The sequence below is a fragment of the Heterocephalus glaber genome, unplaced genomic scaffold (assembly GCF_053883595.1).
Source record: "Heterocephalus glaber isolate CG9 unplaced genomic scaffold, H.glaber_assembly_v1.0 deba00001444, whole genome shotgun sequence".
Lineage (NCBI taxonomy): Eukaryota > Metazoa > Chordata > Mammalia > Rodentia > Bathyergidae > Heterocephalus > Heterocephalus glaber.
In genome coordinates, this window is record NW_028258297.1 from 29,342,390 (window position 1) to 29,369,930 (window position 27,541).

The 27,541-nt window shown below is 50.7% G+C and overlaps 1 protein-coding gene and 1 non-coding gene across 7 annotated transcripts; both read right to left on the minus strand.

Moving 5' to 3' along the window:
• Ncapd2 (non-SMC condensin I complex subunit D2) lies at nt 1-27,035 on the minus strand. 6 transcript variants are annotated; one of them, XM_004869396.4, is made up of 32 exons: nt 26,850-27,035; nt 25,935-26,082; nt 20,389-20,464; nt 20,053-20,111; nt 19,408-19,589; nt 19,005-19,147; nt 16,721-16,848; nt 16,525-16,648; nt 16,220-16,367; nt 13,956-14,153; nt 13,507-13,641; nt 13,323-13,413; nt 13,058-13,238; nt 10,652-10,776; nt 10,134-10,343; nt 9,740-9,914; nt 9,470-9,554; nt 7,431-7,564; nt 7,036-7,168; nt 6,811-6,895; nt 6,573-6,740; nt 6,210-6,382; nt 5,201-5,309; nt 4,997-5,120; nt 4,769-4,924; nt 4,345-4,522; nt 4,180-4,274; nt 3,653-3,733; nt 3,359-3,542; nt 660-789; nt 424-579; nt 1-304 (listed from the first exon to the last, which is right to left on the minus strand). In XM_004869396.4, exons 2-32 carry the CDS (start codon nt 26,059-26,061, stop codon nt 225-227), a joined length of 4,173 nt encoding a protein of 1,390 aa, XP_004869453.1. In that variant the 5' UTR covers nt 26,062-26,082; nt 26,850-27,035; the 3' UTR covers nt 1-224. The 6 variants fall into 6 exon arrangements, with proteins under 6 accessions (XP_004869453.1, XP_004869450.1, XP_004869452.1 ...); XM_004869393.4 differs by having other exon boundaries at nt 26,736-27,035; XM_004869395.4 differs by having other exon boundaries at nt 26,683-27,035.
• LOC147827550 (small nucleolar RNA U85) lies at nt 19,667-19,983 on the minus strand. Its single transcript, XR_015452391.1, has one exon. It is a non-coding gene; the product is annotated as a small nucleolar RNA U85 (small nucleolar RNA).
• Nucleotides 27,036-27,541: the final 506 nt, after the last annotated feature.

Below are 27,541 nucleotides of genomic sequence, written 5' to 3' on the forward strand. Positions count from 1 at the left end.
AAAAGTGCATAAAAACATTTATTCAGTAGACCGAGCAGACTGCAGGCCTATCCCCCAGCGAACGCAGTGGGCCTGCGTGAGAGCGCTGGCCGAGGGGCAAGGCCTCGCATGTTGGACATGCAGTACTAAAAACGGGACGGGCAGCCCAGGACTGCACAGGGGACAGAACTGGATTCCAGGTCACCCATGGGTGCGCAGCAGGGATGGAGCTGGCGAGCGGCTGCCTAGGGCCCGCGCCTGTGGGCTGAGGCCCTGCGGATGGGCGTTGTTTTCCGGGGCGTCTCCGTCATCTCGGCCCAGGGCTCTAGGGGCAGAATTGCAGGAGTAAGAAAAGCAGAGCCACATGGACAGCGACAGGCTGACCTAGGACAAGCGGGAGGGCAGCGCACCACACTCCTGCAGGGCGCACGCGGCTGCACCTACCTTCCTCGCTGGACTCGTCGCTGGAGAAGACGACCCTGGGCTGCTTCTTGGAGCTGCCTTGCAGAGTGGGTGGCAGCCGCCGGGTAGTGCGGCGGGGCCGGGGCGTAACAAAGTCGCTGTCTGAGGCTACGGAAGCTGCGGGCTGCCGCCCTGAGACTGGAAGAGGCAGGGAGCGGGATTAAAGAGGGCGCTGTGGCTGGAGCCCTTCCGCCATCCTGTGCCACCGCGGGCCGCACCTGTGCTGCGCGGCTTCCGGGCCGCGGCGGCGGCTCTCGGGCTGCCGGCCCCGCGCTCCTCGATGCTGATGCCGTCCAGCCCTCGCGTGTGACAGGCGCGCAGCTTCTGTTCAAACTCGTCCACCGCAGCCTGGAGGGAGAGCAGAGGAGAGGGGCCTGGAAACACTGTTACTTCTATGCTTGAAAAGATGTAGGGTCCAGTAGCTGGAGGCTCCTTGCTTGTGTTTTATTTTTCTTGGGAGACTGACGAGAAGCAAAAGGTCAGAGCTTTTCAACAACTTGTGCCAACAAATTTGATGGCCCAGAAGAAATGGGTAAATTCCTGGACACATACACCTTACGAAGACTGAATCATTAAAAAGCAGAAAACCTGAGCCAACCAATGAATAAATAATAGGAAGTCTCCAGTCAAAGCAAAGCCCAGCACCAGATGCCTTCACTGCTGAATTCCACAAAACATTTAAAGAATACCAGTTCTTCTGAAAAACTGAAAAGGAGGGAATTCTTCCAAACACATTCTCTGAGGCCGACATTACTCTGACACCAAAAACAAACAAAAAATATTACAAATAAAAAAAACTATGAGCCAGAGTTCTTGGTGAACATAGATATAAAAATCCTCAATGACGGGGCCGGGGATTTAGCTCAGTGGTTTCAACGCCTGCTGCACAAGCACAAAGATCCGAGTTCGATCCCTGGTACCAAAAAAAAAGAAAAATCCTCAATGAAACACTAACAAACTGAATCCCCATCACACATTAAGATTATTCACCACGACCAAGGGGGATTCATCCCAGTCTTGGATGGTTTCAACATACGTGAACCAAATCTGACGCATCACCATCACCAGAATGAGGGAATAAACTTAACCAAGAAGATGAAAAATCTCTGTAATGAAAACTGCATAAAAGGATTAATGAAAGAAACCGAAGAGTTCACACATACAGAAAGACGTCCTGTGTTCATGGATTGGCAGAATCAATATTGTCAAAATGTCTGTATTGCACAAAGCAATCTACAGATACAGTGGAATCCCCATCAAAATACCAGGCACATTCTTCACAGAACTAGAAAAAGCAATCCTAAAATTTATATGGAACCACAAAAAATCCAAATAGCCAAAGCCATCTTGAACAACAACAGCAACAACAAAAACAAAGCAGGAAGCATTATACTACCTGACTTCAAAACATACTACAAAACTGTAGTAATCAAAACAGGGTGGTACTGGTATAAAAAAAGGTCCACAGACCAATGGAACAGAGTAGAGAGGCTAGGAATAAATCACACAAATACAAGCAACTGATTGTAACAAAGGTGCCAAGAACATGCATTTGAGAAAGGACAGTCTTTTCAATAAATGGTGCTGGGAATATAGGATATACACATGTAGGACAGTGAAACAGTATCTCTTACAGTTACAAAAACTGATTCAGTGAAGGGTCAACCTACAGAATAGAAAAAATAATTGCACACTATACATCTGGAAGCCAGGGCCTGCCTTGCAAGCACAAGGATCTGAGTTCAATTCCCCATACCAAAAAAAAAATAAACACTATACATCTGGAAGAGGATTATATCCCTTCATATATAAGAATTCTTTATATATGAAAAATGTTTTTAAAAACTCAATAGCTAGAGCTGGGGATGTAGCTCAGTGGTGCCATGCCTGCCAGGCAAGTAGAAGATCCGGAGTTCAATTCCCTGCACTAAAAAAACAAAACAAAAAAAACCCCTCAATAGCTGAAAACCAAAAAATTCAATATAAAAAGTGGACAAGAGAGCTGGGGATTTAGCTCAGTGGTTCCGTTGCCTGCCTTGCAAGCGCAAGGATCTGAGTTCAATCCCTGGTACCAGAAAAAAAAAAAGAGACCTAAATAAAAACTTTTTTGGCTTTTTGAGATAGGGTATCACTCTGTAGTTCAGGTTGGCCCTGAACTCATTGTGTAGTTCATGCTGGCCTCCAACTTGAAGCAATCCTCCTGCCTCAGCTCCCCAAGTGCTGGAAGTACAGGAGTGTGCCACCATCCTGGGGTTAACTTTTCTTAAATGAATACATAAAAATGGTCACAGGTATTTGAAAAAGTGCTCAACCTAATTATGAGGGAAATGCAAACCAAAACCACAATGAGGTATAACCTCACTTTAGTAAGAATGGCTCTTATCAAAAGCACAAAAGATTACAAGTGCTGGTGAAGATGTGGAAAAAGGAAATGTCTGTATACTGTTGATGGTAATGTAAATTAGTACAGAGCCGGGGATTTTGCTCAGTGGTTTCGCCGCCTGCTGCACAAGCACAAGGACCAGAGTTCAATGCCCAGTACCAAAAAAGAAAAAAAAAAAAAAAAAAAAAAAAAATTAGTACAGCTGTATGGAAAACAGTATGGTGGGTCCTCAGAAAATTAAAAATAGAATTCCCATATGATCTAGCAATCCTACTACTGAATACATATTCAGTAGTATATCTATCTATCTATCTATCTATCTATCTATCTATCTATCTATCTATCTCCACAGGAAATAAAATCAGTCTGTTAAAGGACAGAAGGAAACAGGGTCATAACCCCCTTGGAGGACCTTAAATTTCCTGGTAAGCATGGGGGACAGAGGGTGTATGCTTGGCCCCTCTGGTACCTGGACAGTGAAGTTGGGCACCTACAGGAGCCCGGACGGCGTGGCCAGTGCCCTGTGTAGCTCACCTTGCCCTCGGGCTTGGCCCCGCGCCGCAGCTTGTTCACAGCAGACAGGAAGGCACCAAAGATGCACTCATCTGACAGTTTGTCTCCAAAGCAGTCGAAATTGTCGAGCATCTTGTGGAGGCCTCGCTCTGTGAGGGGCAGCTGCGACACGCAGAAGGCCAGGTCGCGGTGCTGCCGCTCGGTCCTGCAGTGGGCAAGGCTGCGTGAGGGGTGGTCCGCCTCCGTCCTGGGGATGTCACCCAGGGAGGAGCCGGGGCTTTCCCCACAGGTGCCCAGCCCAGCGACCCCACGTACCGGGCCGTGCGGAACCGCTGGCACAGCTTCTCCACCAGGCTCTCGTTCTGCTTGTCCTTGGTGATGTAGGCAAGGAGCTGCCTGCAGGGAGAGGCCAGCTGGGCTGGGCCGCCCCATGCCCTGGCCTCCCTGCATCCCAGCTGTCCTCCCTCAGCGGGAGAACACCTTTGGCCGGGCCCTGCACAACCTCTTGCAGACTGGGGAGAGCCCACCCATCATTTCTTCGTGCATGGAGGTTACCAAGAGCAGCTGCTTCTCAGCGCGCACCACCTAGAGCCCGCCAGCATGCTGGGAAGTTCTCTCTGATGTTCCCAGGGGCTGCGGGGCAGGTGTGCTAGGCCTCACCCCACAGAAGAGGAATCAGGCAGAGGCTGTCACTGTGAGGGTGGTAGAGCCAGCCTGGGGCGGGTTCAGTGGGGGTGCTGGGCAGGCACCAGGCCCTGGGCTCCCTCCCGGCATCTGCGCCGCAACAAACCAACAGCAGGACTGGGGCAGAGATGGGGCTGTCCGCCTCCCAGGAACCCTACTTCATGATGGTGTGGAAAGACTCCTCCTCCACCCCGCCCTCGGGGTCTGACAGGCGGCTGATGATGTCAGGAAGGAGATTGTAGACGGCGTTGCCCTGGGGGGAAGATGGAGTCAGGCCAGGCCAAGTGACCACAGACGCCCGCTGGATTGCCCAGACACCTCACCTTGTGGGAGAGCTCACTGAAGAAGTTCCTGGCCAGGGCGGCAATCTGAGGCTTGGGGTCGATGAGCAGCACGGCCATCTCGCTCACCTGGCCCTTGACCTTCACCATATCCTTCAGGATCAGGTGGGTCATCACCAGCCCCGCCGTCTTCCGCACATGCTGAGCTGGGTCCCGGAGGCTGGAGAGGAGATCCAAGCTGAGCCACACCGGACAACTGGGAGTAGGGCGCTGGGCAGGGGCCCCTGCAGGGTGCCTCTCTGGACACAGGTACAGTGCTGAGCAGGGAGAGATGACACTGCCTTTTCCGGGTAGCACCGTGCTGGGGCCTGTGCGGCTGCATCCCATGGATGTTGACAATCATGCCCAGACTGGAGTCTCCTGACTCCCACTGACCTCTGCCCCGGGGCAAGCGAGAGGTCCTCACCGAGCGTACAGATGAGGGGTCCAGGGGTCCACCAGGTTGGGGAAGCGGATGGCCAGGTCCCCAGTGACAACCATGAGGTTGGAGCGCACTGTGGGCAGTGGTGACTTCTCCAGCATGGTGAACAGAAGACGAAGCTGGGAGTCGCAGAAAGTGGCACTAGAGGAAAGAAGAGGGTCATCAGGGAAGCTGTCGCCTCACCCGTGGGAGGCGGAGTTGGCCCAGGCCTACCTGATCATGCAGAACTTGCCGAGGGCAAGCGAGGCTGCCGCACAGAGCTCTGCATTGCTGTACAGGCCGGGGTTGTTGCAGACTTTGAGCAAAAGCGGGACAAAGGCCGCCAGGACCTGCTTGCCTGTTGGAAGGAGAACCCTGAGTCTGAGACAGTTACCTCGGTGGGGGCTCACGCAGCAGGGTTCAGAGCAGTTCCCTCACCATCCAGCAGCTCCAGCTCACAGATGCCGCGGATGAGCTCGGCCTCCGTGTCGTCCGCTGTGGCCCCGACCAGCCCCAGCTCTTCCTCCATGGTCTCGGAGGCCACGTTCTGAGGGAGAAGGCACAGGGCAGAGGCGACGCTGTTTGGCATGAACAGCTCTGAGGAATGGCAGTGTACAGACACATGCATAGAAGTGGCCAAAGGACCAAAGAGAGAAAGGAGTCTTCTGGGTGCACGTGTAACCCCAGCCGCACGGTAGCCTCAGGTAGGGTTCCAAGTTGGAACCCAGCATGTACAATGCAGTCAGACCCTGTCTCAGAATATAGGAAGGCCTGGGGATCTAGCTCAGCGATATAGCACAAGCCTACCCTGCACTAGGTCCTAGGCTTCATTCCCAGTACCACACACACAAATAGAATTCCTAAATAAAGCAGGAAATAACTAGGTTCCCTATATTTGCTTTTCAGTTGCCAAAGCAGGTATCTATTCCTCTTCTTTTTTTGTTCAGACTGACCTTGAACTCACTATGTAGCCCAGGCTGGTCTGGAACTTTTGGTGATCATCCTGCCTCAGCCTCCCAAGTGCTGGGATTACAGGGATGCACCGCCATGCCTGGCTCTATTCCTTTTAATTTGTCCTCAGAGGGCATAATATACCATACATGGTAGACCGCATCATGCTAGACAATGGCTCAGGGTCAACAGAGGGCCAGGCCTTAGCCACTGGGGCATGGCTGTCATCATGTCCCTGCAGGACATCTGCCTCTGGCCAGGTGCCCGCCAGTAGTAAAGTCTGATGGGAGGCAGGGGTGCATCCGCGTCTAACGCTGCCTTAGACAGCACCTGTGTCTTGTGTCTGTCTGGAGCTGCCTAGCTCTGCAGTCTGTTTCCCTAAACTCTCTCCCCCGGGTGAGCACGGACAGACTGTCCCATCCCAGCTCACATTGGTCAGCAGCGCATGTTCTGAGCTAGGTGCCTGGGACGTGGCCCTGCAGTGTGCCCCATGCACCTTCTCCTTGGGCTCCTTGGTCTTGTGCTCCTGCTCCTCCTGGAGAACTCGGCGCCGACAGAGCTCTCCGGTCACTGCCTGTTCCAGATGCACCAGCTGGTGCAGGGCCACGTCCCCGGCCAGTGACAGCAGGTGCATCAGGAAGAAAGTGGGGAGCATTGGGATGGTCTGCCCTGGGGAGGGGAGGCAGGAGGAGATGGGGTCAGTCCCCTCACGCTTGCCTACCTCCCTGCTCATGTGGCCCTCAAACTGGGGGGACTGGCTCAGGTTCACCTCAGACAGAGCTGAGGTGAGTGGCTGAAGGCTGTAGACAGTGCTGGTGGCTGCCCGCCCAGGCCTGGCCATCGGCCTCTGTCCACTCACTGGGGTCCTCCTGGCTGGAGTTCCTCTCCTCCAGCTTCTCCAGAGCCTGCCTGGCACAGCTCCGCAGCATCTGGGCACAGATCACCTCGGGGCCCTCTGCCAGCTGGTAGGTGAGGGTCACTGCCGCCTCCTTGAATGGGATCCAGAGTGGGTCCGGGTGGGCAAAGCCTACACAGGAGAAGGGAATTGCTCACACAGGGCAGGGCCCATGCTGCCCCAGGCCCTTCGGAGAGCGCACCTTCTGTCACCATCACCCGAAGTTGCTCAAACAGCCTGTGCTCCTGAGGCAGCCTGAAGGGGGGGTGGCGTTTGCCCAAGGAAGGCTGTGGAGAGAGAACAAGGAAGACAGTGTAAGCAGGGCGTGGTGGCGCACGCCTGTCACCCCAGCACTCTGGAGGCTGAGGTGGAAGGATCACCACGAGTTTGAGGCCAGCCTGGACTGGCCGGTGACTGCCCCATCTACCTTTCTCCTGTCAGAGATGTTGGCGATGGCCTGGCACACCTGCTGCGCCAGCCTGTAGTCTGCTGGAGACTTCTTGTCCAGCCCTATGCTCACCAGCGTGTCTAAGTTGCTTCCCACAATTTCAGGTTTTCCTCTAGGGGAAGGAAGTGTGGAGTCAGGGAGAGACAGTGGCAATGTGGGGTTTCCTGTGCCTGGGATACCGTGCGAGGCCCCTCCACACGGCCAGCCCTGTGAGTCCTGCTTGCTCTCCTGAACCTGTTGCTACAAGGCAGGGGCTGCTGCTGCTCTTTTTATTCAGGCAGCCAATGCCAAGCAGAGCCCAGTGGGGGCTGGTTGCTTCTGTAAGGAGGAGGATGCTCTTAGACCCCCCACTGCCTGCTGGACCCGGGCCTCACCGCGCCAGCATGCCGAGGAGCATGACAGAGGAACAGCGCTCTGCAGGAGAGCAGGGGACCTTCTCGGTGGCCCGCTCCCACAGCAGCTGCGTCACTGCTGGTTTTAACTCATCCTTCCGAACAAACTCACAGAGCTGAGGAGAAAAGAAAAAGGGATCAGGCCCAAAAGAGTGTTCTCCCGTGGTCTACTTCTCCGAATGAGCAAAAGCAGCATTCAGGACAGAAAAGTTAGAAGAAAGCCCAACTGTAAGGCAGGGCCTCAGGGAGGGGCTTCTCTCTCTCTCTCCTTTAGATGTAGCCCAGGCTGGGCTTGAACTCAGGATCCTCCTGCTGCAGCTTCCTGAGAGCTGGGATTACAGGGATGCACCACCACACCCACTTTTTTCTTTTTGTGGCAGTGCTGGGGATATGACCTAGGGCCTCATGTCTGCTAGGCCAGCACTGTACCCCCAGGCTGCATCCAGCCCTCCATTCTCTAACTTTGTCCTTAAAACTACAGCTAAAGTGACACCACGACTGGCTTTTCTGAGCTCTGTGGCTCAGCACTAGACCACCCGGAAGTCTCGTGCTCAGAGATGCAGCTTTGGTCCTGCGGGTGCTGCGCTCACTACGAATGGTCTCTTTCTTTTTCTGTGTTTCAGGAGAAAAGGTTTATGTGACTCCTCGGCTGGCTCCGAGGCAGGGTGGCACAGCAGAGGGCTTGGGGCCAGGAAGTAGAGCTCTGCACTAGCTAGTTCACGCTGAGTTGGGTTAGGGGCTGGGCCTGGGTCAAGCGCAGTGGTACCTGGAGATGTGAGCTGGAAGGGTGTGCTCTGCTCTTATCCCTAGGGCTCCTCCCCTCTGCCCGCTTGGCTTCCTGGCCTCCACAGGGTGAGCAGTCCTCCACCCTGCCCTGCCTGCACTGGAGCCAGCAGCATGGGCTGAAACCCGAGAGGACCGAGCACACTTCCCCTTATGGTGCGGTGCAGCAACGGCACTAACACTCTTCATTACACACACTTAAACATTTCAGTCACCTCATTTTCCGCGGTTATGCCTCCAGGCCCCTGGCCTCAACTCCATGGAGTCACCTCCATAGCCTTTCTGTCCTGCCCCAGCTCCCCTCAGCCAGCTTGTATGCTGCTGCTCGGTCTCCCCAAATGTCTCCTTGGGTCACAGTGCTGACTGTCACTTTGAGCTCCTGACAGCCAGCCTGTGAGGCCTCACATCAGCTGCTTGGCCAGGCGGCCAGCCAGGGCCAGTGCAGGGCAGCGGTGCTCCTCCATGGAAGGTGGCTGTCAGCACACCCCACTGTTTGTCCCCACAGTGCAGACTCGCCAAGGGGACTTGCCTCACTGAAGCACTAGGGCTCTGCTTAGCAAGATTCCAGTCCCAGGCTCTCGGAGGCCTTCAGAAACCTCCACAATTCAGCGCCAACCTATATTCTTGACTCTGTTATCTTGTCCAGACAGTAACTGTGAGCCAGAACACAAACATCCTCATTCTGCAACGTGGGCTGTAGTCTTTTGTAGGTTTCTGCCTGAAGTACTTTGCCTCCTGTCAAACTCTCAGTCCTACTCATCTTCCAAGCCCGTGAGAAGTCCTAAGCTTTAGTGCCCTGGCCTATGCTACCTCAGACAGCTCTGCTCGGCCATGCACAGGTGAGTGTGTTCTCCTATGTCACTAAGTAGCTGTAAGCAGCTGAGCTCCTCGGCCTCTCCCTAAGGCCACAGACATTTTGGTGTGAAATGCACAGGAAATGACCTTGACGGGGAGGTGAGGATTCAGGAAGTTAATGTAAGTGAAGTGAAGCGCTAAGAACAGTGCCGGCATGGATCAAACACCACGCATGCACATTATTATTACTACTGCTCCTGGCACTTAGTTACCTACATGCTCTATTTGTTCTAAAAATGTTTTGTGTTTTTGGCTACCACCTAGACTACTGGTTCTTTAAGGCTGGGAATCTGAAAGTCTTACACTTATGAGGCTGGGTAGATTACCACTTACACAATACATATGCTTGCTGAATGAATAAAGGAGAAAGTGAGAAGACTTACAATTTCCTCGAGACACTCAATGGTCCCAACCGAGGCGTCCACCAGCAACAAAGAGAGATTCTGAATCAAAGCCTGGGCCCTGGCCCTGTGGAACAGCAGAGAAGAGGGGACCTCGAGGGACAGGCAAGGTGAACTTGGCACAGCGAGGGGGTCAGTAGGTGCTCAGGCTGACAGGCTTCACGCAGGGAGACCACCCAGCCCCGTCCCAGCCCCGCTGCCGTGGAGTGGGAAGTCCTTGGGACAGTCAGGGAGGCAGTGGAACCCACTGACCTGGCCGAGTCCCCTCTGGGACTGAGGTAGAGCTGGCGGTAGGCATTCAGCACAGCTTCCCGGACACCTGGCTCCTTGGACCAGATGAGAGGCAGCATGCGACGCACCCCAACCAGAGCCTGGGGCACCCCGAACTGGAACACCATCACAAAGAACTCAATCACCTCCTGTACCACTGCGGGGACAGACATGTGTCACTCACCTGCCGAGCAGCAACTCCCACATCAGTCGGGGTTTCAGGAGGCCTTCTCACTGACCCTGTGAGTGCTGTGCCTCCTGGACTGGCTCATCAGGAAATTACGCGCCTTGGAATGCATAGGCGTGGCAGGGACTATGTGGAGCAGCGAGTACAGGGAGAGCGTAGACAGGGCAGGAGTGGCCCACGGCTGCCTACCCATGGTCGTGTTTTCATACATCATCTTGCTGATGATGCCAATGGCCTCCGTGATCTTCCGGGAGAAGCTGTGGGCATCCTGCAGGTACTGCACCAGCATCTCCTGCTTCAGCAGCTCGTCACCGTCCCTGGGCCCGGCAGGCGCGTCTGACCCCACGGCCTGTCCTGGGACTGTGCTCCCACTGTGGCCCTGAGTGGAAGCTGCCGGGCCTGGAGTTGGAGCACAGGGGAGTTTTGCTGAAGGGTATACTGGGGAACCCGGTGGCTATCAACGAGCTTGGTTATTTCTATCTAAAACTGTGGAAGTAGGAAATTAGAACCTATCCTAAAATATCTTGGTTCATTCCTCAAAAAAGATTCCTGGAGATTCTCTCTTCAGGATGGCCACTGGCCAGGGCTGCTCCCATCCCAGAACAGGAGCATGCCCAGCCCATGCCTCCCTCAGTCTGGGCGGGCAGGAGGCGAAGCTCACTAAACATGGGCTGAAATGCTGCTGGTGGAGGAAGGAGGAGGATTACCTTTGAAGATGGTTCCTAAGAGGCTCAGGAGCCTGGTCTCCTCTGGCTGCTCTGGGTCTGTGTGCCTGAAGGGTGCAGACTCTGGGAAGTGGCCTATGGCTGCTCGAGCGACCCAGATGGCTTGCCTGAGGGAACAGCAGCCTGTCAGCAACACGGCAGCCAGAAGCGTCACTGCAGCCTTCATCAGCGCCCAAGTACCCCACAGAGGGGCATTCTCAGGCTTAGGCTGAGCACCCGCCGAGAAGAGGAGCTCAGAAGAGCCTACCACATCTCAAAAGCTTGACTAAGGTCTTCACCCGCGTTTACAGACCTGGCGGAGTCTAAGCTTGGAAACGAATACATTTTCAGTAACTGGTTACGTAGTGGCACATCCACACACTGGGATTCTGGTAGTTACAAAGCTATGAAAAGCACAGTAGCATAGCCCTATAATCCCAGCCCTCTGCAAGACTGAGGTGGATGAGTCCAGCTTGTGCAATTTAGCCATTTAGCAAGACCTTTTCCGAGAATAAAAAAGTCCAGAGATGTAGCTCAGTGTGAAAGCCCTTGGTTCAACACCTATTACCACAGGGTGGAAAGAAAAAAAAAAAGAAAAGGAAAGAAAAAAAAAATCCAAAAAACAAAAGAAAGAAGAAGCCAAGTATGCGGTGGCGCATGCCTGAAATCCTAGCACTCTGGCAGGCTGAGGCAAGAGGATCCCAAGTTCTAGTCCAATGTGGGCAATTTAGATCCTGCCTCCAAATAAAAAATAAAAAGGGCTGGGAATGTAGCTAAGTGCTAAGGCTCTGAGTTTACTCCCTGGGATCACAAAATAAACAAACAAAAAATAAAGGGCTGGGATGTAGCTCAAAGTGAAGGCCCTGGGTTCAATCCCTAATACTGAAAAGAATTTGCTGAGCATGCAGGAGACCTTTAGTTCCATCTCTGGCACCAAAAACAAAAAAAGAGGAGGAGAAAGGAACTTACATATAAATGTTAAAAAAAAAAAAAAAAAAATCTGGGACCTGTAATTAAGGGTGGTAGTGACAAGTGGGTAGAAAATTCTATTTGTGTAAAATGAGGGGAAAAAAAGCATATATGGAGCCGGGGATTTAGCTCAGTGGTTTCACCGCCAGCTGTGCAAGCCCAAGGACCCGAGTTTGATCCCCGGTACCAAAAAACAAAACAAAACAAAACCAAAGAAGCATGTATGTTTGCCTGTATGTTCATGTTCTCTTTAGAACAATGCAACAAGTTAGTGATATTGCTTCCCTGTGGGAAGGACTGAGTAGCTGGTAAACAGGTTTGGAAAAGGCCTCTTTCTTTCTTTCTGCAGTACTGAGGATTGAACCCAAGGCCTTTGAACTGAGTTATGTATCTCCAACCCTTTTTACATTTTTTATTTGAGACAGTCTTGCTAAGTTTCCCAGGCTGGTCTTGAACCTGTGATCCTCCTGCCTTAACTTCCCAGAGTGCTGGGATTACAGACATGCACCACCACGCACAGCTACTTTGCATTTTTGAACATCATGACTAGGTGAGAATTAAGTGCTATGTGGCTCAAGTTTATTATTAAATCTTTTTTTGGTACCGGTGATCAAACTCGGGACCTTGCACTTTCGAGGCAGGCAGTGGAACCACTGAGCTAAATCCCTGGCTGGCTGAAGTTTAAAAGCACCTGCTGACAGCTGGGCATGACAGTGCATGCCTATAATCTCAGTACTCGGGAGGCTAAAGCAGGAGGATCATCACAAGTTCAAGGCCAGCCTGGGATACACAGTGAATTCAAGGCCAGCCTAAACTACAAAGTGAGTCCCTGTCTCAAAAAACAAAACAAAACCAAAGTAAAATAAAAGCATACCCATTGGTAGGTATAAAGGGCTTTTGTTGCTAAGCTGCTCTGAAGTTCTAGTGCCACAAAAACACTGAGATAAATCTTTTCTCTAAGGTCAGGATTCCAACCACACTGATTTGCAGACTAAGGGATTAAGTACATCTGACATTATTTCTTAGCTCACAGAATTTAGAATTAAAAAGTCATTAGAGATAATATGAGATAATACGATCTGATCAGTTTCTTGCTTTAAAGATAACAAAACTAAACTAAGCACCTTACATGAAATTCTGCATCTAAAATTGTTTGTAAGGGCCGGGGATTTAGCTGAGTGGTTTGGCTGCCTGCTGCGCAAGCGCAAGGATGCGAGTTCAAACCCCGGTACCAAAAAAAATAATAAAATTGTTTGCATGTGCTTGTTTCTGTGAAGCAGAAAAGCATATGAAATGCGGCCTTCACCACAGTGGAAAGGCTGTCGCCAGGGGCAGCGCGCCTCAGCAGTTCCTTCTAGAGAAGCAGGAGACTTAGACAAGGCCCGCAGAGGTTAGGTCTAACTGCAAGCATCACTGCTGAGCATCCCGTTCTTCCCGTACTTGTATCTAGCTTTGGACAGCAGCTCACGGATGTGTCCTTTCGCCTCTTCCACAGTCCCTGCAGCAGCAGTTTCCTCAGGGCCTTCCTCCTCCTCCTGCGGGAGCTCTAGAAGCTGCTGCAGGGTGGACTTCAGCTCTGGCAGCATCGCTTCCCACTCCTCCTCGGGCTCCACCACTGCAGCTGAAGGAGAGTGGCTCGGTATCTCACGGAGTTCCTGACTGCAGGGAGGGGAGGGTGGGAAGGGCTCCTGGAATAGCTACTCACAGGCAGCTGCTGCGCTGTGCCTCTGGGCCCGCATCTCTTGTAACTTCTGGGTTTCCTTCTGGAGCGGTCCAGCGAGGTCAGCATCACTGAGCTGGCGTGGTGGAATGAATACCCAGTCACTAAGTGACATACTTCCACCCGTCTGCGTTTCCTTCCTCCTTTGTGGGTGGAGCAAGTCACTTACCTTGCAGGAGAAGGGGTTGTTGGCTAGGAAGCTGGCCAGCAGCTGGATGGCGTTTTTACACACGAGCACCGACTTGTCGGCCAGACGCCCCACAGCTAATGCCACCACATCCTGGAAGCGCGTCAGAGGGAGCGCCTGGGTGGGCAAAAGAGAAGGGTCCGCTTGTACCCTCACAGTCCACTGCTCCAGAGGACCGAGACACACATGCTGCACTCTCCCCGCTCTCAAGAAAGCTTTCATGGGATATGAGACATGTAAGCAGCACCAAGGAGCAGGCAGGGCACACTGCAGCTCATAAGCAGGGCCGGGCACCCTTGTCCTCGGGACATGGAGACTTTCATCAGAGGCACTAAACCCTGCCCCCTGGCCTTGTCTTTGGGGTGGACCTCCCTTACCTTGGCCTGCGTGTGGAAGAAGGCCAGGGCTCCAACTCACAGGAGGGTGCTCACCTTCCGCTGCACGATTCGGGAGAAAAGCTGCAAGACACGGCTCCGGACGAAGGAGTGGATGTCATGGCTGTGGGCCTGCAGGGTATCCAGGAACTGATCTCTGGTGTCCCGCGCTGTGTCCTCCAGGTGGTCCCCGTTCAGGACCTGCAGCACCATCTCTGCCATGGCCGCCAGCACGGCATTGCGCATCATGTAATTCTAGGTGGGACCAGAGCAGAGCAGCTGGCACAAAGCCCTGCACTCCCACACTGACCCGTTCCTCTTCCTAAACTCCTCACCCATCAGCACAAGGCCTTCAGCCGCGGGCAAGCTCGCTTGTGCGTCGCTAGGACTTTTCTTGTCAACTGCCTAAATACTCACCCCCAAGGTCACAGGAAGAAGTAAATCCCTGAGTGGGCTTATTTGCTCAGAAAATACTGGGAGAAAATAAACAAGAGCTTGGCCGGGTGTGGTGGTGCACACCTGTGATCTCAGCACTCGAAAGGCTGAGAATCTGAGAATCGCCTGGGCTACACAGTGAGTTCCAGGCCAGCCTAAACTACATAGCGAGACCCCATCTCAAAAAAAGAAAAAAGATAAGAAAATAAACAAGGGCCACCCAGTTTTTCTCCATAAGGGTAACCCCAGTAAGCATGGTGGTAACAGGCTGAGTATCCCCTTTCTGAAATGCTTAGGACTAGAACGCTTCAGATTTTTTTCATATTTTGGAATATTTGCACATACAAGGAGATATCTTGGGGAGGGGACCTAAGTCTAAACAGGAAATTTATTTATGTTTTTGATATACCTTATACACACAGCTGAAGGGAATCTTTTGTTTGTTCGTGATGGGGTCTTGCTATATCACCTACACTGGTCTCCAGGTCCTGGACTTTTGTAGTTTACCTACCTCAGCCTTCCAAGTACCGGGCTATTGGCTTGTGGCACTGTGCCTGGCTCTGAAGGGAATCTTACATAATACTTTAAAGGTTCAGTGTGGTATGAAGTTTTCCACTTGTACCATGTTAGTGCTCAAAAAGTAGAGATTCTGCAGCATTTTGAATTTTGGATATCACATCCACTCACCAATATATATTTGAACAGTGTTTATTATGTCTTTTATCTGAGGTCATAAAGCCTCTGACCTCCACAAATAAACATCTCCTTCTCCCTCAACTCTCCTCCTATATTTCATGGACAGAAAAGCAGAAATCAGCCCTAGATGCCAAGCAAGTCTGTTAAAAAGTCTGGTGGAGGAAAGGGTTTGGGATTTTCCAGTACATGTTTGCAGTACATAGTGATCACGTTCCCTGTGGGGAAGTGGTGCATGCACGTAACACATCTCAATTCCTTTTTTTCAAGGGTTTGGGATTTTTGACAGGCCACAAGCCATAGAACAGAATCTTTTATAAGACGTTAAAGTTAGATTAGATAAATCAACAGGCTGTCTTTGTCTGTGACATTCACCCAGGAATACTCAACATCACTTTGAGAAGCAGCCAGATTAGGATCCAGACATGAGAGAGAATTGAGAAAAAAAGACACGGAGGGGCTGGGGATTTAGCTCAGTGGTGCTGCCGCCTGCCTCGCAAGCACAAGGACCAGAGTTCGATCCCCGGTACGGGGGCGGGACACACGACACGGAGGACCAGGGATGCAGCTCAGTGATGCTGTGCCTGCCTGGCAAGCGCAGGCTCCTGAGTTCAATTCCTGGTACCAAAAAAAGGAAAGAAAAAAAGACACGGTTGATCTGAGAAAGCAGGTGAGCCAGACGGCAGGAGGAGGCTTCACCTGAGGGGTGCAGGGGACACAGAACCAAAGCTGAGTTGCTCTCACCCACTTCAACTACAGACTGTCATCTCCCTCGCCAGGCCTGAACAAGGGTTCCTCGCTCAACACACTCCGTTTGCTTCTTGGCAGGAGGGAACTGCCACGGGGATAAACTTAGACAACTTGTCTTCATGCAAAAGCTATTTTCTTTAAAAAAAAAAAAAAACCTTTAGGGCTGGGGATTTAGCTCAGTGGTTCTACCACCTGCCTGGCAAGGGCAAGGTTGCGAGTTCAATTCCCAGTACCTCCCCCCAAAATAAAATAAAATAAAATAAAACCTTTGAGCTGGAGATGAGCTCAGTTATAAATTGTGTGCTCAGCGTGCGTGAGGCCCTGGGTTTAATCCTCAGTATTACATTAAAAAAGAAAAAAAAATTAGACAAATATAAAGAAAAAGCCTTTCAACAATGACCTTCACCCGTAGGAAAACCTCAGAGGCCTCCGTGAGTGCCTACCTCTCTGTCCAGGTGGTCCAGCAGCATGCACATGCTGGACAGCAGGATTGCAGGCACCCGCTCTGCGAGCTCCGTCAGGAAGCTGGCAAAGCCCTTGGCCCCCGATACGTCCCGACTCAGCTCCTGAGGACACTTCTGTCCAATCTCTCTGCACAGGGAAGGAAACAGCCCCGGAAAGGCAGCTGGATTATTCAACTCTCAGGGAGGGAAGACATGAATAATTTCATGCTGCGCAGAATATATTTCCAATCTCCTTTATCTCACTCCAAGGAAAACCGAGCATGAGAAATGTGGAAAAGAGTCACCTTACGATCTCTCCCACAATGCTCTTCATGCCGTAATCCGTTGCCCAGAGACTCACAGCTGCCACCAGCACAGGTGCGAGGTGTTCAAAGTGCTGCAGCATCTGGATGATCTTCACGGTGGCACCTGCACGAGTCACACACATGGGGCATCGCATCGTGGGCAAAGCCAGGTGGGTGGGGGAGAGCAGGCACTTACTGAGCATGTGGTTATAGCGTGTCAGGGCCACGCCCAGCAGGTGCGCAGCGGCTTCCCGGGTAGGCCGGTTCTTCTGGTGAGTGATGCTGGGATTCTCCAGCAGGCGGTAGCAGCAGCCAGTAACCAAACTGAGGAGAAGGGTGGAGATAATGGAACCAGTGCAGCAGGGCCCTGCTGCGTTCACCCCACCCCGCTGCCACCCCCCCACCATGCCAAATCCAGTCTCCTTCATTCCATCACCTAAACAAGTCGCTTGGCTGACAGCACACAGGTACTTCCTTCCAGCCAGCCTTCACGCTGACATACGACCAGAGTATATGATGAAGGGCAGACAGAGCCACGGATGACTTCTCACGGCTGAACACAACGCTCAGACTTTCAGGCATGCTTGATCACTTACTTTGTCCTCACGAAGTAGACTTCATCTGGCTTCCAGGATGTCACACTCCCTTCTCACTTTCTTTGGCTGTGTTCTCATTTTACTCGCTTAATGCTGGAGAGCCCCGTGTACTGCTCTCTTCCATGTACACTTACTGATTTAGTGACTTATTCGGTCTCGTAACTTTATTTTCTTTTATTTTGTTTTTTGCTACAGGGTCTCGCTATGTAGCCCATGCTGGCCTCGAACTCACAGCCCCTTGAGGGCTGGGATTGCAGGCCTGTGCCACCACACTGGGCCAGTCTCATAGCTTTAAATACCGCATGTTCCCAAATGTCTTTCTCTAGGCCTTCTCTTCCAAACTCCCGATCTGTACATGCAAGAGCCACCTCTGACACCTTTCCTCAGATACAAGCCCCTCAAACCTGCTAAGACTGAAACAACTCTGAACTTGTACCCACAGCCTTCTCCATGCTGAGTTATCGGTGAGCTGTTCTCCCACATGCTCAGGCCAAGCCCCTAGGCAGCTACCCTGGACTGCACCCTTCATATGCCATAGCCGACCTACCAGGAAATCCTGCAAGCTCTCACTCAAGGAAAAAAGTACAGAACCCCCTTCCTGTCTGCACACTATTCCCAGGTCTTGAGTTACTGAACAGCCTTGTAACTGACCCCCATTTGTCCTGTCCCCCCCCAAAGTCACTCCATAGCCAGGATGGTCCTGCGAAGTGGGAGTCCTGCTTGGCGGGGGACCCCGTAGCACTTGGAGCGTGTGCTGAAGCCACCAGGATGGCCTGCTTGGCTTCTCCCTGTTCCCCTGACCTCACAGCCTGCCCTGTTCACCAGCTCTCATCTGCAGTCTCTTGGGCCTCACTGCTACGACTGCACATGCTGGCCACACCCCCTCCTCAGGGTCTCTACCCTTGGTCCCTATCTATCATCTATCTATCAGTACCAAAGACTGAACCCCAAGCCCTTCACACTGACCTAGACTCCAGCCCTTTTTTATTTTGAGACAGGGTCTTGCTAAATCACTAAGTTGCCCAGGCTGGGCTTGAACTTGCAACTCTCCTGCTTCAGCCTCCCAGAGCACTGGGATTACAGGTGTGTGACTCACAACTGACCCTCCACATGGTCTTATGGTGCCCACTCACCTACTCTGGCTCTGTGCTCAAATGTCATCTCAAAGAGATCTTGCTCGAACAGTTGATTTATCACAACCCTTTTCCACCAAACTTCCCACTCCCCCTATTTTGCTACATCGTAATAAAACATAGAACATAGCATACATTTTACCTATTTAAAAAATTGTCTTCTCTATAATATAAACTTCAAGAGAGCAAAACCTTGTTTCCAGTGTCTATAATGATGCCCATTATATACCTAGGAGACTTAGTGAATATCTTCTTGTGAATATTTAAGTAGCTGTTAGAGATGAGCAGGTCTCGTCAGTTTCTTACATTCTGTGATCTCCTTTCATGCTGTTATGCTTCTGTGTATTACAGGCAGAACTGAGGCATGAAGTGAAGTATTTCAAAGGCTTATCTAAGACAGAGCTTCTATTCCTCCTGGCTCAGCTTCGGTGTTTTTTTTTGGTGCCGGAGATTAAACTCGGGACCTTGTACTTATGAGGCAGGCAGCGGCACCAATGAGCTAAATTCCTGGCCGAGGTCTGGTGTTTTGTTTTGGCGCCAGGGATTAAACTCAGGGCCTTTTTGCTGAGCTACATTGCCTGCCCCACCAGCCCTTTTTCTCGAGACAGGGTCTTACTAAGTCACTGCCAGTTACCCAGGCTGGCTTGAATTTGCAATCCTCCTGCCTCAGCTTCCCGAATTCTGAGATAACAGGCATGTGTCCCACGCCTGTCTCTGGCTCTGCATTTCTGCAGCCATGGTAATTACTCACCTGACAAATTCCTCTTCAATGATTGAGTGGTTCCACAGGTGACGAATGTCCAACTGGAGGAGCTGTGTTAAGAGCTGAAGAATTGGTTGCCTCTCTTCTTCCCAGTCAAAGCCATGGCCTGCTTTGCTCCGGGATTTCTTATTCTGAAAAAGAAACAATAAACAGAGGGTCCAGATCTGCCAATCTGCGTGCCCAAACTATCCAGTCCAAGACAACGTTGAAGGTAACGCGAAGCACTACAAGCACTGACATGTAGAGGGACTCGTGGGGAAGGGGATGGGACATGCCCGAGTACTTCCTTCTAAACCTCAGCCGAGGACAGTAGTGTTCTGCAATCACTGGATACCCTTCTTTCCCATCAATTTCCCACTTCCCCTGTACAGAGTCAGGAACTCTAAATTACCTTCCCGCCCACGTCCAGGTCCACGAGGCTTGTCTGGCTGGCCATAGTCTCGAAGGATTCCAAGAGGCGTATCAGGGCATAGCAGTTCATCTTGAGGGCATTGAGGTGGGCACTTCTGTCCGATGCACTCAGAGTTGTGTCCTCCAGGATGGCTGGGAGCTCCTGGGAGTGGCGGGAGACCACTGCAAGGGGCAGAGCCTGCAAGTTGGCTTCATTCACTTTCCTCATACACCCCGATCTCAGAACCTCCAGCAGTGGTGGCCATCAGATTACCAAAGATCTGTGTTTCATCTCTCAGTGGCCATGAGAGCTAAGCCCTTTGAGACCTGGACCCCAATTGAAACCTGGAACATGCCCTGTTCCTACTCTCACTCCAGGTACCACGATTTCTCCCTGGCACCTGGGAGAAGACCCTACAAGAGCTGGCTTGAAAGTAGGAAAAGTTCTTGTTGGTCTGCCCTTACAGCGGACGCACATAACTCTGCATCACCCACCAAGATTACAGACCGTCAGGGGCCTGATCCCGGGCTTAGTCCGACCAACTGAATCACAACAGCCTTGATATCATCACGTGGCCGATAAACTGCAGCAGACAGGATGCACACGAGCAACACTTTCCAGCCCCTACCCCCGACCCATAAACACCTTTTGTCAGGAATTCCAGAGCATCTTCCTTGAGGCCAGGATCTATACTTCGAAAGTGACTATGAGGGAAAGAAAGTGTGGGGGTGAGACAGGAACCTGCAGAGCCCATTCCAACAGATCAGTGCTAACTGAAGGGAGCCAATGCTTGAAAACACATGTGACCTGCTCGACTGGATAAACATGGTTGCAAGCTGAATAAACGCTCATGAGGAGAAATATCAGCACCAGGAACCATTTGTCAGTGAATCTATAAGTTAGAACTTCAGGACTGACATGGAAATTCAGGGCAAAGAGCCACCAGGTCTGCTTAAGGCCCTAGCTGGGTATTTTACTTACTGTAAAATGCTGTAGATGGTATCAAAGTGTTCCAGGATAGCCAGGGGCCCCTGAGCTCGGAAGGTGGCCTGAAATGCTAGAAAGATGAAAGCAACTCATCAGTCTGGAGGAAGAGAGGCTTTTCTGGTAAATTCTATCCACAGTGCATTGAAGTGTCATGTTTCTGTAGTCTTCTGCCATCTTTGTCTTTCCTGATCCTGACATTTTTTTGAAAAGTACTAATCTGTTATTTTGAAGATGATCTTTCAAGTTGCCTGACATTTTCTCCTAATTATATTGGAATTATGCCTTTTTGGCATGTCTATCACAGACAAGAAGTTTGTGTCTTCCATATCACGTCAAGGGGTACATATCAGGGTCCTGACTCGGATCACTACGGTGACCGTTGTGTCTCTCCTTCCCTCACTATTAACAAGCAAAGCAGTTATACTGCACATAGTGTAGCAACATTAATATGCACTGAACAACCACATTTCAGCCAATGGTGGACTGCACACATGACAGTGGACACATATGACTACTCTATGATGCTTGCACAATGATGAAATTGCCTGACGATACAGGTCTCCAAAAGTACACTGTCTGAGCTCCGTGTGACTGTGTCTTGCGGGAAGGTACTTTAGAGCTCAGTACGGTGGTGTGAGCCCTGTAATCCCAACCCTTCAGGAGGCTAAGGCAGGAGGATTGAAAGTTTGAGTTCCACCTGGGCCACTTAGCAAGATGCTGTCTCAGAATAAAAAAGGGCTGGGGCTGTCGCTCAGTACGAAGGCCCTGGGTTCTAACCCAGTACTGGATAAAAGAAAAAAGAAAAAAAAAGATCAGTGGGCGCTCCTTCCACTTGGCCTGCGTGCCCTGGATGTGTTCCCTATGTTCTTGCACAGCGCGCTCCAGGCTCGCCTTGGCCCACTCCGGCGTCAACCACTCACGAAAAGATCAACGCCACCCTAAACAGAGGGTCTAAGTCACTTCTCCCCTAAGGTTAGATACAGTATTTCTAATCTCTTCCAATAACAACAGATTTACTCCTCTGGCAAATCTTCTACTCAACATAGCTGCACAGATAAAATGGGGCTGAGAGTAACACAAACCTGCTGCCTCTTCTCTCACTTTAAACTTATGAGCACTCAGGCAGCCTTCATCGTTCCTCTGAAGCCTTTACAAATTCTCAGGTCTAAACTGGGTGTGGTGGCTCATGCTTGTAATCCCAGCACTTTGGGAGGCTGAGGCAGGAGAATAACACAGTCTAGGCAAGTCAGCAATTTAGCAAAGATGTGTCTCAAATGAAAAATAGGCAGGGGGTATTGTTCCATGCACAGGCCCTGGGTTCAAGTCCCAGTACCACAAAACAAACAAACAAACAAACAAACAAGCACATCTCTAATCTCAGCTGTGTTCACTTGTCCTGGCACTCACTTCCCAGCCTTCCTCCGCTTTTCCATGGAGACATTCCTTGGCTCAGGGCTCCCGTCCTTGTTTCACCAAGGAGAGGGAAGCAGACAACTCTCAAGTGTCCCCATTTCCACGTCACCCGCACCACCTGTGTCTCTGCCCTGCCCTTGGCCTTCCTTTGCCACTGCACATAACATAAACTGTCCCTATTCCAAAAGCCGCCTCTCGTCTCTGCACACGAGTCCTCTTATTAAAGGACACTGCTCCAGGGATTGTTCCTGCTTCCTTGGGTGACACAGCCTCCCCCTCCCGAGCACTCCCATTTACTACACCACATACCACCTGTCTCTTTTCTTGGCGTTACTGGGGATTGAATCTAGCCAGGGCCACGCACATGCCAGGCAACCTCTCTACCACTGAGCTATACCCCCAGCTCTTTTTAAAAATGAGACAAGGTCTTGCTAAATTGCCTAGATTGGCCTTGAACTTGTGATCCTCCCACGCAGCTGATTACAGGCACACACTACCATGCCCAACTACACTCTGCCCTTTTTTTTGTTGGCCGTACTTGGAATTGAAACCAGGGCCATTGCATTGAGGTGCATTCTCAGCCTGCCTTTATTTATTTATTGAGAGAGTCTCACTAAATTGCTAAGTTTCCCAGGCTGGGCTCGAACCTGAGAAACACCTGCCTCAGCCACCACAACCAGCTTGGTCTACTCACTTTAAAAAAGAAATACTGACCTGGACTCACTGCCTCCAGTCCCTCTCCTCCCGTTTTCCTGCTATGTTTTCCACTCAAGCTTTTGCACCCACTTCTCCTTTGAAGCAGATTTTGTCAAACTTTTGTCACCAGCACATCCTTGAATCTAGTAATTAATTTGCAGGTAATCTCTCTTCTCTATTTTAAAACATTCTCTTTCTCTTACTTTTTCCTTTTTTGAAGGGTGGTCTATAAACTTACTATGTAGCCCAAGCTAGCCTGGCTCTTGCAGTGATCTTCCTGCCTCAGCCTCCAGAGTACTGGGATTACAGGTGTGCACCACCACGCCCCGCCATTTTTGAAGCATCCTCTTATCTTCTCTTTACTTTCTGCCTCAAGGACTGATCCTCGGTTTCTTCTAATGGTTCCTCCTCAACTATCTGAAATTTTAGTCTTCGAAGTGGCCCTCACTCCAACTTCATGGCTTTAAATGCCATCTGCCTGCTGAACGATAAACTGCAAATGTCTGTCTTTAGCTGGCACCACTCAAGGTCATGCTCATATAAGCAACACTTTAAACTTCTATATTCTACCCTAATCCAGTTAATGGCAATGTGTTTCTTCTAGTTGTTCCAGTCACAAAGTTTCGTAATCATCCTAGATTCTTTTTGTAACTGTACAAATCAAATGCAACCCATCAGCAGTCTGGCTGGTTCTACTTTCAAAACACACTCAGGATGCCCCCATTTATTACCAGCATCACTGCTACCCTCCAGTCCAACCTATCCAGTATTATTATTATTTTAGGTTTTTTGAGACAGGGTCTTGCTGTGTAGTTTAGACTGGACTTGAACTCACTATATAATCCAGGCTGGTCTCAAATTCATAGCAATCCTCCTGCCCCAGCCTCAAGAGTACTGGGATTATAGGCATGTACCACCACATCCAGTGCTAGTGATGCTTTTAAAAGATGTCTTGAGCTGGGCACAGTGGCGCATGCCTGTAATCCCAGCACTTGGGAGGCTGAGGCAGGAGGATCACTGAGAGTTTGAGGCCAGCCTGAACTACAAAGGGAGACCCTGCCTCAAAAAAACAAAATAGGCCTGGGATTTAGCTCTGTGGTTCTGCCGCCTGCCTCGGAAGCGAAAGTGCAAGGTCCTGAGTTCTATCCCCAGTACAAAACAAAACAAAGAGCTGGGGATTTAGCTCAGTGGTTCTGGTGCCTGCCTCGCAAGTACAAGGTCCCGAGTCTGATCCCCAGTACCAAAAAAAGACAAAACCGAAAATAAATAAGTAAATAAAGTAAACGATGATGATGATGTCACTTCCATGCTCAAAACTACATGGATTTTTTGCTCACACTGAAGCTAAACTCTTTACCATGACCTATAAGGCTCTAGAGATCAGTGCTTATAAATCAAATTATCTGGGGATCTTAAAATACAGTTTTAGGCAGGCATGGGGGTGCATGCCTGTAATCCCAGATTCTTGGGAAGCTGAGGTAGGGGAATCACAAGTTTGATGTCAGCCCGAATAATTTAGTGAGACCATGTCTCAAAATAAAATCAAAAGACCTGGGGTACAGCTCAGTGGTAGACTGCTTGCCTAGCAGGTACAAGGCCCTAGGTTCAACTGCCAGTATACAAAAACAGAATCGTCATGTGTTTAAAAACCGATGAACAGCTTGCTAGTGCACAGCCTGTGCTGCTGGTGACACACACAGCCACACAGTCGGACGGAGCAGTACATCTGTGGGCACTGCTGGTGTTTGCCAGCCGCCGCCCACTACCCACACTGCCTTCTTCTTGCCTGCCTAATGAATGCCAGGTTCGGGTTAGGGAGGCCCCATCAGGTCAGCGGTCTGGCTAGTTCTGTTTTCCTACCAGGAATCAGAGGAGTAGGCACACAATCTATGTCTGGCAGAGGCTGTTGGGAGGCCTCTGGTCAAGTTTTGAAAACAGAAAAAGCACAAGAGGGAACTGCCTTTCCCCACTTCTGGACCTCAGAGCCAGAAGCTGCCATCTGACCCCTGTGGTGCAAAGGTCAAGCGGGGAGAGGCTAAAGTATACTCCTGAGCTGTTGCACTGACTCAGCCTGCTTGTAGGTAACAAATGAAGTATATCATTATCCCAGTGTTTACAGACGAGGAAACTGAGGCACAGAGAGAATTAAGTAACTTGTTCAAGGCTCGAATAGTAGAACCAGGGTTCAATCCAGGCAGCCTGGCACAGTCTTTAGCGAACATACTTCTCCAGGGCAACCAAACCAATATAAAATGATTCCAGAAAGTACAGTGGCATTATGGGGTCTTGTTAGTAATGCACACGTTGTTTTAGGACATTTAGCTTTCAGAAGGTAACTGCACTATACTTACAGTCCTGTGCCATGTAATGTATTTTTTGTTTGTTTTTTTCTTATTTTGAGGCAGGGTCTCCCTTTGTCATTCAGGCTGACCCTGAACTCACTACGTAGCCCAGGCTGGCCTCAAATCAAGGTGATCCTTCTGCCTCAGCCTCCGGGAGTGCTGGGATTACAGCTGTGCGCTACCACGCCCGGCTCCACATAGTTTTTTTAGTTGATGATGGACCACATATATGAGGGTGGCTCCATAAGATTACAACAGAACTGAGAAACTGCTATCCCTAGTGAGTTGTAGCCATTGTAACATTGTTGCACAGTTACTCACTTGCTTATGAGGCTGCTGTAAACAAACGCACTCTTATCACAAGCCTATAAAAGTATAGCACATACAATTATGCATAGTACACGCTACTTGATAATAAATGACTGTTACTGTTAATTTAATGAATGTATTCTTTTTCTCATTTCAGTGCTGGGGATTGAACCCAGAGCTTCACACAAGCTAGGCAAGCACTCTATCCCTGTGCTGTATCCCCAGCCCTAGAGTGAGCTTCACAGAACCTAGGTGTGCAGTAGGCTTCATCAACTAGGTTTGTGCAAGCATACTCCATGATGTAAATCGAAAAAAATCACCTGACAACAGGCTTCTCAAAACACATATCCTTATCCTCTTCGTGAAGCGCTGCATGACTATTCTGTATGGTGTTGCACCTCTGCATGTGTTTTTTCCATTAACGCACATCTTGAAAACAAGAGATCTATTCTAAAAAAACATTATCTAAAAAAAGTCAAGTCCCACATACTGAAAAAGCTTCCTTCTCTCATAACTCTTAAATGTATCAGGACTTTATTTTAGTATTAGTAAAGGTAAGGAGCAAAAATAATTTGCTCCCAAAGATCACCCATGTTCAATGAGACTATTAAATAATCCACAGAAGGCAGATAATGAGTGTACTCCTTGCCATGGTACCATGCAATGCTAGGGAAAAAAACCAGGGAACTGGAAAGACATTTTCCTTGCCCTCGGAGGCAATGTAATTACATGTGCCATGGTTTTGAAATGCTAGGTACAGTGGCCACTGTGGAGTCTTACCTTTGAGCTGGGATGGCAGATGTCTAATGGACACTACCTCTTGTACAACATACTGATTAACACCTCCACTTTTCAACAACTCCTCCGGGGATAAAGGCAGATGGAACTCGAACAGCTGGGGAGACATCCTTCTCCCACTGGCTCCGGGCTAGAAACCAAACCGCTAAAAAGTTAGGGACTTAATCTGGTTCTATTATTTTCCCACCTCCGATATGATTTTAATCTTAAAACAAGCTGATGACATTATCTTTGAGGATGTGATATCAACCTTGGACTAGAATCCAACTGCTGTCATAACTCTGCTACCTGGTCATGTCACTTAACCCTTTCAGCTTCAACAGCAAAACAAGGTCACTAATCTCTGATCACAAAGTTGCTCTGAGGACCAGATAGATCACGGAGCACAAAAGTGTTTACAGAAGTATCTAAGGTTCAGCGTAGAGAATGTCTCACCCGAGGCCAGAGCAGTAGCCTGTCCCTGGGCTGGGGGGTTTCCCAGCTCCAGAATCAGGAGCATTAATGTTATTATATATTCTCTCTGGGTCAGGCTGCGTTCGGCTATTCGAATACGCCACATCCAATCTAACTCTCCTCGTCTCAATCCTATGGAGTGCTTATAGTAAATACCACAACCCAATTCACAGATGCGGAATTTAAGGATAGGCGATTTGGCCGAATTACAATCATTCAGTTCCGGACCAGCGAGACTTACTGTTTCTACCACATCGCCCCCCAAGGATATACCTACTAGGCCGCCCTCAGTACTGCAGGGTGCCTAGGATTGCGTCCAACTGCCCGTACCCGATTTCCTCAGCCTTTCACTCAAACAGCACACCTCTCCGGAGCACCTCGTCGCCTCCGCAGACGCTGGGATCCCGCTGAAATGGAAGGGTGCCACGAATGCACAAGACGCACCTATCAGCGAGACTGTTTTGACGTTGGCAGAGAAACCGACCAATCCGCGGCAGGTTGAGACCAAGGCCCGCCTCCCAGGCAGGCGACGCGCGGACCAAACCACCAACACCGAGTTCAAATTCCAACGGCTGCTAGGGGGCCAATCGCGTCACTCACTAAAGCGATCAACCAATCACAGCACGGGAACGCCTCAGCGAGGGGCGGGGCCTAACCCGGGCTCCAGAGCCCGCGCCGCCGGGCGCCTCCGGCACCCCCGGGCAGAGGGGACGAGACCCTGCCAGCCAGAGCTGTCCCGTTCCTGGCTGGACAGTGGCCCTGCCCCTGGAGTAGTGACCCACTCAGGCACCCCCGGAACAGGAGGCAAGTCCAGGCCGGAAGTGGGAAGGCTTGCGCTCTAATCCAGGTCCTGCCATCTCCGCCTGAGTCGTACAGCTGGTCACAGAGCCTCAAAGTCGCTCCCCTGTGAAATGGGAGCGCACTACTGGAAAAAAGCGCACTACTGTCGTGAGGCAGACGAAAGAGCTTGGCCTTTGAGCACTCCGAAACTGCCTTCTGGACGCTGATCCGTCATCTCCCTCAGCGGGATACCCGAAGGGGCGGGAAAGGGTGAAGTTTCTTTGAATTTCAGTTTTGGGAAGCCCTCGCAGCGACCAGAGGCGTCCTCAGCTCTTCCGGTGCTCCCAAACTTCCGG